This window comes from Tripterygium wilfordii, chromosome 17, assembly GCF_013401445.1.
Source record: "Tripterygium wilfordii isolate XIE 37 chromosome 17, ASM1340144v1, whole genome shotgun sequence".
In the NCBI taxonomy this organism is placed as follows: Eukaryota; Viridiplantae; Streptophyta; class Magnoliopsida; order Celastrales; family Celastraceae; genus Tripterygium; species Tripterygium wilfordii.
The window spans coordinates 8,720,241-8,732,575 of NC_052248.1; the positions used below are offsets into that span (position 1 = coordinate 8,720,241).

General features: G+C 36.5%; 1 protein-coding gene across 1 annotated transcript; it reads right to left on the reverse strand.

Annotated features, from left to right (window-relative positions):
- Positions 1-750: 750 nt before the first annotated feature.
- Positions 751-8,970, reverse strand: LOC119982419 (chloride channel protein CLC-c-like). The gene is made up of 7 exons (XM_038825783.1): positions 8,566-8,970; positions 7,450-7,650; positions 5,162-5,339; positions 3,845-4,107; positions 3,064-3,333; positions 1,361-2,489; positions 751-1,061 (listed from the first exon to the last, which is right to left on the reverse strand). Exons 1-7 carry the CDS (start codon positions 8,748-8,750, stop codon positions 972-974), a joined length of 2,316 nt encoding a protein of 771 aa, XP_038681711.1. The 5' UTR covers positions 8,751-8,970; the 3' UTR covers positions 751-971.
- Positions 8,971-12,335: the final 3,365 nt, after the last annotated feature.

Consider the following 12,335-nt stretch of genomic DNA (forward strand, 5'->3'; position numbering starts at 1 on the left):
CCCTTTCCTTGAAAAATAGCTTCCGAAGTTGAGAGAGTTTTGAGATAGAAAAAACCTGGGGAAGAAGTTGATTGCTTAGTAGAGGTAGTTTAATTTACTTAACCTGAAACGAATTGTTTTAGTAAAATTATGGAAAATCAAAAGCGCACAAAAATTCAATTCTACATACAAAAGTAAAACTGGCAACTTTTGGTCAAATAATTGCACTTTTAACATCCAATCACCATAAATACAATGGACCTTTTTTCCCCTTAACATATTCTTATAAATTATAATGACTCTAATCTAAATCCTAAATCATGAACTACCTAGGCTTCATACAAACACCAAAGCCAATTATGAAAGCAAAAAAAAAAATCTTTATAGAAAGCAGAAAAAAGAATCTTGCAATTACTTGTACTAAAAAAAATCATAAAAATGAATTAAGATAAGAGATTGACGCATTGCACAAGCACAAGAAAACTACATTAATCCTTGTATCCATCTTGTGCTAATTTTGTTAAGGATAATGTCTAAGACCCCAAAAAAGTAACCCCAAAAGATCTCCATTTAATATGGAGTGTTGAATGTGAAGTGAATCCTACATATGTGCTTTTAATTAATAGCTATTTTAATGCTACATAAATTTGAGGAATTTTTGGGATCATATTTTAAGAGTCTCTAGCATTGTCCTTTGGCTAACAACTGCTCTATCAAGTGAAGCCAAAACCTCAAACTCAAGTTGCTAATAATTCCCAAACGAACAAGTTATTAAGTAAACAATACTTGTATATTATATAGGTACTGAAAATTCATCTAAAAAACTGTTTTCCGCCTTATTAAAGAATCCTGAATCCCTCAAAAAAAAAATTATGTAACCAAAAAAAAAAAAAGTGCCCGGAAAGGTCTAATGAAAATTGTACAAGAAAACATGATACTGTTGAAGTTCATGGAGGCGGAAAACACATGGGTGACTTGCTTGCTTGCTTGCCCTACTTGTGGGGGTTTATATGTGGGTAGAGTCCCAATATGTGCTCCGGCATGAAGTCGTGCCGTGTCAAGGTTCCAACTATAGAGGGCCTCTGCAGAATATAAAAAAAAAAAAAATTAAGAAAAAAAATGATTAATAATAACTAATACTCCGGTATTATAGTATATTGGTGAAAATTAGACATTCTTAGAGTAACTGTTAACAATGAAAGAATTCACATAAAAAAATTGTAGGCAGACCATTTCCTTTTCACGGAAAATAAAAGGGATTGGTGGGCAGTTTAGAGATGAAAAGAAATTCGAATTAAAAGAATGGGCCCCGGTGTGTGCATGTTTATATATATATATATATATATATTTTTTTTTTTTTTTGAGAGGGAGAGAGTCTTACCCCAGGAGTTTTCGGCACCACACACAAGTGCCTAAGGCCAAGTTGTCGAAAGAGTACAGCAGCTTTGGCTAGAGACATGGATTCGACTACAGTGTATGGAGATGTGTTGGTAATGGGATGAAGATCGACATACATTTCCATCTCCTCCTCGGTAATGTCCAAATCCTCGAGCTTGGGCCCCTTGCCCGAGCCCGGCTTTGCAAAATCATGTGCCTTGAAGATCGTCATTATTGTTGATCCAGTCATATTTCTCTGTTTCGAAAATTTCTTTCCTTTAAGCAACACAAGCAGATGAGACCTCAAAACAAGCCCATACAACTCCTGAGCACTAGAGTATGGTGGCTCATCAATCACAGGGAACCCATTGTGCCTTGTATTCTTCAAAGTATGATATATATTTCCCACTTTTTCAACCCCAGAAAACGTAACTAATGGACCAGAAACGACGTCACTTGCAACCAAGTGCCTCATGTATGGCTCTGCATGTGCTTCCAAATAAGGTAAACCTTTCATCTTCACAATTTGATCATAGACACCTTTGTTGAAACAGTCTGCTACAGTTTTGGAAATTAGGAGAACCAGCATTACCAATGGGAGCATCAATAGGTCATTTGTGAGCTCCAGAAGTATGACGCACAGAGACACCGTCATCCTCATGGTGCCACCAAGGAAGGAGGCAGCTCCGAGAAGAGCAAACAGACCCACATCAAGTTCAGAAAGAGAACCAAGGAAGCTCCCGACGAGACGTCCATAAGAAGCTCCCGCAAGTATGACAGGGATAAATAGCCCAGAGGGGATGGCTATGCCATAAGTTATAATACCAAGAACATACATAGCAGCAAAGAAAACAAAAAGGGAAGAGAGCAGGAATCTCTTTTCAGTTCCAGAGGTTAATAGATTGCGGATAGCATCATCGTTGGTGTTAAAGAAAAGAGAAGCAAGATCATTGTAGTGGTTGGGCGGGCACTGAAAATTCTTGTAGTTTCCAGAGCGACCCACAGTGGGGCATTGGTCCTGAAGGTGAGGAGGACAAGGAATACAAGGGGAGAGCCATGGAAGGCCATAGGTGCAACAAGAGGTCAAAAGGGAAATGATGATGACAAGCAAGACTTTAAATGAAGGACCCTTCCTGCAATCATTATCAAGAATCGGCTAAAGATAGATAAAACCATATTCTATATATCAAATGAAAAGGCAGAATACCAAAAATAAATAAATAAAACCAAAGCACTGATGGAAGGTGAGATTTGTCAGATTTGAAGTTTTCAGACTTATGCAGCCTGAGTTTATACAGTAATTTTGAACTAATAAAGAGAACAAAAGGAATTATTCAAGATAACGTAAGACATAATTAGATGTGTACATATATATAGGTTTATTGAAATATCAATTACATACTAATTAGTAAATAAAAATTGTTAAAGCATAAATTATAAAAAAGAAGTAGACGTACATGAGTTATACATTACATAAATAAAATATTTTTTTAAAAAACTAAATTTTTTTTTGAGGTGATATTCACAATTTTAGGAAGTTATTGGATGAGGCATTAAAATATTTTGTTTGTATGCCATTTAGACACCTGGATATAACTGAAAATTTAAAATTCTAAAGTGAATAAGTGTTCAGAGGAAAAGCATTAAAGCAAAAATAGCATCAGTGCTGCGATTATCATCGAAAGCAAGATATTTTTCAGGACATACTCATTAATGATGCTGTAAGTTCGAAGAACCTTGTCCACAAGATAATTGTAAAAACTTCCCAAAAGGCCTCCAAGGACTCCAAGGAATATAACTGCCAATAGATCTTGGGTGCTGTACATGGCTTTTGCTGAATTGACATCAAACATGATCAAACCTCCTTGTCCAAATAGCCCGCATTTTCCACTCCGGCAAAATTCTATGAAGCCTCTCAAGACCACAGCCACAACAGCTGTCGTAAAAAATGTCCTCCAAAGGAGAGCACTCCGCCACCTAAATTATTTTAATGAAAACATAATATGTAAAGAAGGGATCAAAATCTTGAATTTCTCAACAGAAGCAATATAGAAAGCTGACCAAATCCACACCGGAAATGCTGTTTATACTGTCTTCTGAATGCTAGAAAAAAGTTATCTCAGGTTATTTGATTTAGAGACTGACAAAGGGCTCACAGGTAGTACCTGACTACCTGTACTCTAAGAAAGTTCAAACTGTCATTCCTGTCTTCCTTGTTCTCTCTATTTTCATACTCCAATGTACTATTTCAGACGCCAGAGTACATAGCAATTTTCACATTAAACTAATGCAGGAGGTATACAACAATTCAAGCACTGACAATAGTTTGATTTTGTATGTCTATTCTACTCTTATGCACAGTTCTGCAATATTCGTCACACTATTTCATTTTTCTGGGTTGGGGGGATTGGTTATCATTGAAAATATAGCAGCTGCACATCCACAATTAGAGGACTAGAAAACAGAGGTAAAAAGTTGACAGAGATACCATGAAGCCACTTCTTCGAGGGCAAAGAGGACACCACCCACCGGTGCACGAAAAGCAGCTGCTACACCAGCAGCAGCACCACAGGTGATCAAATCCCTCCTGTCCCGATCATTTTTGAAGTATCTAAGCCATTTCCAAGTTAAATGGTATTTCCGAGACCCACCCTGTCCAAGCAAATTAGCTATGCAAGCACCAGTATGTACCATTGGTCCTTCCTTACCCACAACAAATCCAGCAGCAACACCAAAAATGGAACCAAAGATCTGCACAATTTAAATTATGAATCAATGTAAATTTATTTAAAATTAAGCTCTATCCTGTAGTTGGGAAATTGATAACAAATGAGATACTGTAGGAAATAGACTATTAATTCCATTGTAAGACTTCAAATAATAAAAAGAAAGCTACATCATTTTTCATAGTTCTCTTCCATCGGAGGGGTAATACAAGAAAAGGTTTTCCAGCACAACAAAAAAACTGATCAAGATACAGAAAGGATTCACCCAATATGTCAGCAATTAGTCTGGCAGCAAAATTGAATAACTGAAGTAACGGGCTGCTGAAATTCAAATGATGAACAACACATAGCTAGTTTCTGCTTCCACTGAGTGGTTGATTCTGACAACAAAACATAATCACAACAATGCTATGAAGCCGACTAGTTAATGTTCATAACCAGAATATTAAACTAATTTTGAGAACCAGCTGAATGCAATTCAACTGCCATCCAGCCTTATAACCGTGTACCTATGAATAAGATATGTCTGTAGCTTAGATAGCTGACACAGGAGAAATCGAATAGAAGTGACTGTTTTCCAACTCATATGATTCTTCTTTTCCGAATGACTAACTCATATTATTCTTATGATAGGGAATAACTGAGTAGAATTGTTGCTCACGGGACCAATGTGTTACATGGTTTGTAAAGCTTTTTTAACCCCATGTGATGTTATTTCTCGTACAAATTGCCTACCCATCCACAATCCTTTAAGTATCACCCCTGGTAACTCCCTTTCTGAATAATAAAATAGCATCAACATTCTCAACCCCTAGTTAGTAATCACAGAAATTTCACTCACCAGATATTTTCCCAGTGAGCTAGAAGTTCATCTCTCTTCAAGAAAGAAGCTAAATGCTATAAACTGCTCAAGATGCACATCAAGTTTTCTGTCTATATCCAATGGACAATACTAATGAATTAATTCTTTAAGTAGTGCATGCATGGATGTTGCCTCCATGCGTGAGTGTGTGTCCATGTATGTGTTTGTGAGAGAGAGAGAGAAAGAGAGAGAGACAGATTGCTAATCGATGACTTGCCTTCACAAAAAGGGTACCTGGAGCCAGAATAGAATGGGCATCAATACCATTGAGGTATGCTTTCACCTCAGGTATGCCAGAGCCTGCTGCTGCAGGAGCAATATAAGCACAAAGTGCTGCAGCAGCAATTGCCAAAGCCACGTTGCAACCAGCAAAAGATAGAAAAGCAAAATAATATCTGCACTGGAGTAAAAATCATTCATAGTTACTCAATCGTATCAAGAGATTGGAAGTAAGAAAAGCTTAAAAAATATATAAAAGTTATTTCAGGAAAAAATAAATTAAATTTCAGTTGCGCAGCAGGACAATCATAATGATCTAGCAAAAACTTGGAAATTAAAGAGCAGAAATTCCAAGAACAAATACTTTTCGAGTGAAACACTAGGAAGTTGATAGGAGTCAGCTGGGTTAGTAATAGCGATTTACTTGCAAAACTGATTGCCTGAAGCTGGTATAGCAATGCTGGGAAAAGGAAAATCTGGTAGAGAACCTTCATGATTACTAATTGGCTGGTTTTGCAAGAAAGAAACAACACTTTTTTGAGAAAAAATCTGAGTTGCACCAGTTCATGGAAAATTGGCTATCTACAGTCAAGTTTTGGGTATTTAGATACTTCAACAATTTCTTTGAGTCTATCAACTTAGATGATACTTAGTTCTCTTGTCGTTTAGCCTTGCTATTTTTTATTATTTTTTCCATTTTGTTGATTTGTACTACTTTCCTTAGTGCCCATTAATAAAGTTTCAAAAAGAAACATTAATTTAACCTTGAATTACCTTTTAGCTACAGAAATCAATTATCGTAATTCAGTAGAATGAATTATCTAAATATACATGCAGTGTACATGTGCTTGCATGTATTTCTTTTTGTAAGTCTGTACATATATATAAAAAATAAAAAAAGATGCAGCACGATATAAAATTGGAGAACCACAAACTTGCATAGGTAAGTTCTGTAAGAGATACATTACCAATACACTATGACTTTCTGTAACATGTGCAGCTATGCTCCAAGGGGGAACAACAAAAGAACTATTATTGAAATTGGCAAATATTTTGGTTTAAGAACCATATTGTGTTTCTTTTTTTAAAAAGAAATATGTGGCTCTGATGCAAGCAAATAAGCTGGCTTCAATTGAATGACTATTTGATAGGGATACAAAGGGAAAACAATGATGTGATGAATGGCTTTGAGCAATCATAAATTTAGATATAATACTCCTACCAAGCACTTGCGCCATTCTATACTGAACAGTATTACTTCCTCACCAAGATGAGATAACTTTGTAAAAGTAATGTGCACTTAAAAAAATATTTGAAAGTCAATCAGCTAGGGGCATATAAGAGAACAATGGACCAAAATAACACATCTACAAAAGATACATAGCATTTCAAGTCCAAAAGGTATAGAATCCATCACAGATTAAATAATATATGCTTAAAATAGGCACTTAAATGTAACTGAATATAAATATCCTACCAAGGAATTATTTTCTGAACAGAAAAAAGAATTTTATGGCCTATGAATTACAGTTATATTAGAATATTATACCTAAGAAATACAGAAAAAATGACCTGATAAGGACCCCTCCATACCAATGTTTCATGGGCTCTAGAGAGTCCAGATCCAAACCCCACCCTAACAGTCCAATAGGCCCAGCCAGTCCATAGGTGCACGCCCCGCATCCATGGGTGCGTGCACCTATGGACTGGCTGTAGTCCAATGGGCCTCCACAATACATGTTTCATGGGCTCTAGAGAGTCCAGGTCCAAACCCCACCCTAACAGTCCAATAGGCCCAGCCAGTCCATAGGTGCACGCCCCGCATCCATGGGTGCGTGCACCTATGGGCTGGCTGTAGTCCAATGGGCCTCCATAATACCAATGTTTCACGGGCTCTTGTGAAAACCTATCCTCCATACCAGTGTTTCATGGGCTCTGGAGAGTCCAGGTCCAAACCCCCCCACCCTAACAGTCCAATAGGCCCAGCCCGCAACCATGGGTGCGTGCACCCATGGCCTAGCTGTAATCCAATGGGCCTCCACAATACCAATGTTTCATGGGCTCTTGTGAAAACCTATTGGACATGTTAAGGAGTGTCTTTGCCCTCCTTATAAACAACACTTAACTCTCTTATCTTTCCGATGTGGGAGTTTCTATCATGACCTCTTCATAGATCGAAGTAAACATAACCTGAAGTAAACACAACTTAAACAAGATAATGCGGACCACTCAAAAAAAAAGAGGCTCAGATAGGATAAACAAAGACAAAGTCAAATTCAGGCTTACTTTTCCTTAAGCATAAAATTATTGGTGAGCAGAAGTTTGAATCCAGCAATATTCTCAACTGCAAGGTTATTGAAAAAAGCAACAACCCCTGTGGCTAACCCAATGAGGAGTGCAAGAGTCCACTTCAGAACAACGTACTGAAATATCTCGACCTTCCTTCTAGACCTCCAGTCCTGCTTAAAAAGATCATTCTCAACAATCCTAAAAAAAAAAAACAGTGAGACAATTTGAGGCAGATGTCTATAGCTGTTAAGAAGTGCGTTACACGTTAATTCTTTTCTTTTCTTTTTTTCCAATTTTTCTTGTATCGTGTATTAACAGGATGCACAAAACATCTTAATGAATTAACTCATCAAATAAAATCATCTTTGACAAAAAATGCAAGCAAAGTGGTGGCCGAGTAATGGCTTAGGGTTACTTTTGGCTAGATCTTTTCATTTTGAAACTAATCATGATGCACCTTGCAACATGATTTATAAACATTTCATTGAAAATGTAATGATGCTGCAATACTTTACTTCGTATTCAAATGAAATGACTTGATCTCAGGTGATCAACTCCTTGAAACATGATATAATTATGCAATAGACATTGGTTTTGAGTTTTCACGTAATTTATCCAACAATCCTTAGATTTGTTTTCCTTGCACCATTTTCCTAGCTATGAGCCAGAAAGTTTATCAAAATGACTATAAAACAACATAATCTCATCTAACAAAAGGTTCAGTGCAGCACCTCATATCTCCTTCACATATTATTCCAACATCAAAAGCAAAAATCCAACAGAACACCCATTTCAAAAACATAAACAGCATCACAAAATATATCCAGTTCTATCTGATCTTTGAACTTCATCATTTACAGAAACCAAAAGGAACCTCAAAGAGAAAAATGAATAAATCAAAAGCCATAGCAAAATGAAATTGTAAGAACAATACTAAAAATTCCAATTTTGGCCAGAAAAATGGGACATAACACAAAAACTCGACAAAAGATAATTAAGACAAACAAATGCATAAAGCGAGCATTTTCCACTACCATCATTTTCCCAGCACCCCCATATCTAACCGTGCAGAAAATAAAACATGAGATAACAACTGGTAATCCAGGGACCTACTCGTAATCGAGGCTCTCAATGGGGCAAACATTGGCACCAACAATCGCAATCTGCGAGGTGTTGTTGATCCTGCTTTTTAACAACAGTGGCTCCTTAATCATCTGATCAGAGAACTCTGATCCCTTCCTCTCATAGCCAATCATCCCCTCGATCTCTATATCATTCTCTTCTCTCGCATCCATCATAACCAAAAAGTCGACAATCTGCTCTCTTCCTCTAAATCTGTTTTACGACAATTAAATCTCCCCTCCCCTTCTCTCTCAAATATTATTTTCCTTCCAATCTCCAAAAAGTCAACGAAATCCCATCCACTTCTCTTCCTCTCTAAATGGGTAATCACGTTTTTCTTTGTCGTTGAAGCCTTGAAGCTTTTCTTCTATCCCCCTCTCTCTGTGCTTTCTGGGACAGTTGGGTAATGAAAAGATATATATAATTTGTCTTTTTGTTTCATTTTGTTTATTTTATTCTATATATTGTTTATCAAATATGGCACTAACATATTTATCTATTTGTTAAAGTTATGTTACTGCCGTATAGGTTAAGGAAAGCTCAGATACGATAAATAAAAAAGAAGAAGCTCAGACATATAAATTACAATAATTATTTTTATTATTATTTTAGAAAAAGACTATAAAGTAAGGAAAAAACAAACAGTGTGTGAATAACGACGCAAGAGAAACGTGAGATCACAAAAATCACTTTGAAAAGTAGGAAAAGGTCGGCACCGTATTGCCAATTAACTAGTTAAGGGCCTTCCAAAAAAAATTAACTAGTTAAGGAAGACCGATGATAAATAAGTTGTAACCACGTGTCTTCATCTTATGAGTCCATTTTTTGCTAACGAAAAAAACTCTCGTCAGATCGTGAATATTTCGTGGTCGGTTCATTTTATTAAAATTTAGGATAAGGGTTAATAAACCTTTTAGTTAGTGACTGAAAAGTTGATTGTGTTTAGGGGTGTAGTCAGGATTTGAAATGAGGGAGGCACCATGGAGGGTTTCAAAAGTTTTTTGGGCTATATATAGGTCTTCTGTTAATATTTAATTCAGTAAATGTAATTTGATTTGCAATAATATAATCATTTTAATTGAATTATATACATTATTTTATATTACAAAGAAAATAAGTAAAATAAACTAAATTTACAATCATTAATCGTAATAATTGTGGTTACCATATCTATTAAGAATATAAAAATTCCATAAGTAAAAATTATATATTAAGTAATATAAGATATAAGAAATCAATCAATAAATCAATAAATACCATATATAATAACGGAGACCTCACATGGTAAACTCTTAATTCTCATGCTGCCACGTCGGTAGTGGTAGAAGTTTGTCACTTTTAAACATAACTCTTCCTCTCTCCAAGGCAATGCTACCATGTTAGCTTCATTGGATAATCTAAGAGACTTTTTAGTTTATTAAAGAAAAGAAACCAAACCTATATTTTATTAAGTTAAATCAAATGGAAAATATAATCCAAGCTTATAGCCAATTGGAGTGATCTTCTCCTTCTTATGCACATTCAGTGGACTGTTTATTAACAACTGTTTATTTGGTGGGTTCTTTTGTTTGTTTTTCTCTCGAAGACATTGTGTTTGTACTGTGTGGTGGACTTTGTCTCACCATGTATAAGGTAAATGTGGCTTACTGTTATTTTCAATGGTATTCCAGGAAAATATCCTGGTCTTTCAAAAAAAAAGAGATGGTTGTTCCACACGCATGTACATGTACATGTCCAAAGCTCTTTGATCTAAGCAATTAAACCATTTAAAAGGTACAAAGTAAAGATGACCACATTGAAAACAATCGAAAGCAGAGCAGACCAAGGAAAAGATAAAGTGGGACAGAAAAGTAAAAAGGCCACAAGTGACTACATATGTTTCGTTTCAATTTTTGATGGTTATTTATTAAGATTAACATGAAATAATAACCAACAAAAACATTTACAAATACCCTATTGCCAGTTCATAAAGAACATAATTAATGTTTCCTCACATGAAAACATCCACATATATGCTTTTTCTTGTTGCATTACTGGGAGTTGGCATTCACTTGATCGCCAATCAATAACTGTAAATTTAGTCAGGGAAAGGAACCAAATGCTTATTGAGATATTGTATAGATATAGTTGAATGAAATAAAATGCATAGTCATTATTGTAATCAATAAAAATTTGTTAATAATATATTAAGATGCAAAATATAAGAGAAAAGATAGAGAGCATTATTAACAAAATCACACTTTGTCTTGGCACCAATGTTCCAGCTTGCGTTAATTTTAAATCCCACCACTAAAAAGAGTGTATCATGGGAATTATGTTGTGGGTGATTTTCTGTTCAGATCTTGTAAGGAACTTGGAACTCCACACTCACAAAAGAGAAGAATGACCAACAAGAGGTAACACACTCTTGCAACTGAAACTCAAATAGATGATAACAGGATAAGTGGAAACAAGATTCCACCAGAGGAGGGATTCCCCTTGCGAACAAGAGTCCTTAGTACAATAACGTTAAAGGAAAAACAACAACGCAATTTAGTTCTTCGATGATCAACCCTAAGAAAGAAACAACTACTTACTTATATCAAGCTGTCACATAATTTGGACCCTTCAAAGACAGATCCAACGGCACCAAAAACTCTAGCGAGAAAGGAAATACTGCACAACAACTCAGCCCATAAACAAGAGCACAAATGGACCCCCAAAACCAACACCAAGACGACAAACTTAGACACTGTCATGGGCCGAACCCAGGTTCATGACAAGTCCCTCCCCTTCAAAAGACCATGCCCACTAGGTCAAGATATTTAGACAACAGCTCTGGATAGGGTATCCATATAGCATCTATGGACGTCTACCCCTCCCACCTAATCAGCAACTCAACAGCCGCATGATTCTCGTTTTTGATCAATCTCCTGTCTAGCACTTCTGCTGGCATATGCAACATTTCTCCATCCATAGAAAAAGCCAGTAAATTGGTAGTTACTGAGACAGCCGCACCTAAGTGTTTCTTCAGCGCGTGGAATACCGAGTGTATTTTGGACATGGGTGGCAATTGCAACTTGTAGGCTACAATACCAATTTTCTCCAGAATTCCATAAGGCCCATAATACCTAGGAGCTAACTTGAGATTCCGCCGCTGGACAATCGATATTTATCGATATGGTTGTAGTTTCAAATAAACAAGATCCCCCACCTCAAACTCCACATGTTTCCTCTTCCTGTCAGCAAATTTCTTTTATGAGTTTTGGCTCTTCTTCAACTGATGCTTAAGGGTCAACAATACCTCCTCCCGAGCCTTCAAATGATTGTCTACACTGTCCACTAAGGTAGTTCTTGCAGGAACATAACTTAGAAGGGTGGTGGTGAGATGTCATACACCACTTCAAAAGGAGACAATTGAGTGATAGAATGGTTACTAGTATTATAACAAAACTCCGCCAAGGTCATCCACTTATACCAGCTTTTAGGATCCCCACCCACATAACACCTAAGGTACTGCTCCACACTTTTGTTAACGAACTCAGTTTGACCATCCAATTTTGGGTGATATGCCGTCGACATACATAACTCAGTCCCCTGCAACTTCCAAAGTGTCTTCCAAAACGTGCTTGTAAAGATAGGATCCCTATCCGACACAATCTTCTTTGGTAGACCATGAAGTTTAAACACATGATCAAAATAAACTTGAGCCACCCCCGCCATTGTAAAAGGATGATTGAGAGCCATGAAGTGACCATACTTGGACAATCGGTCCACAACCA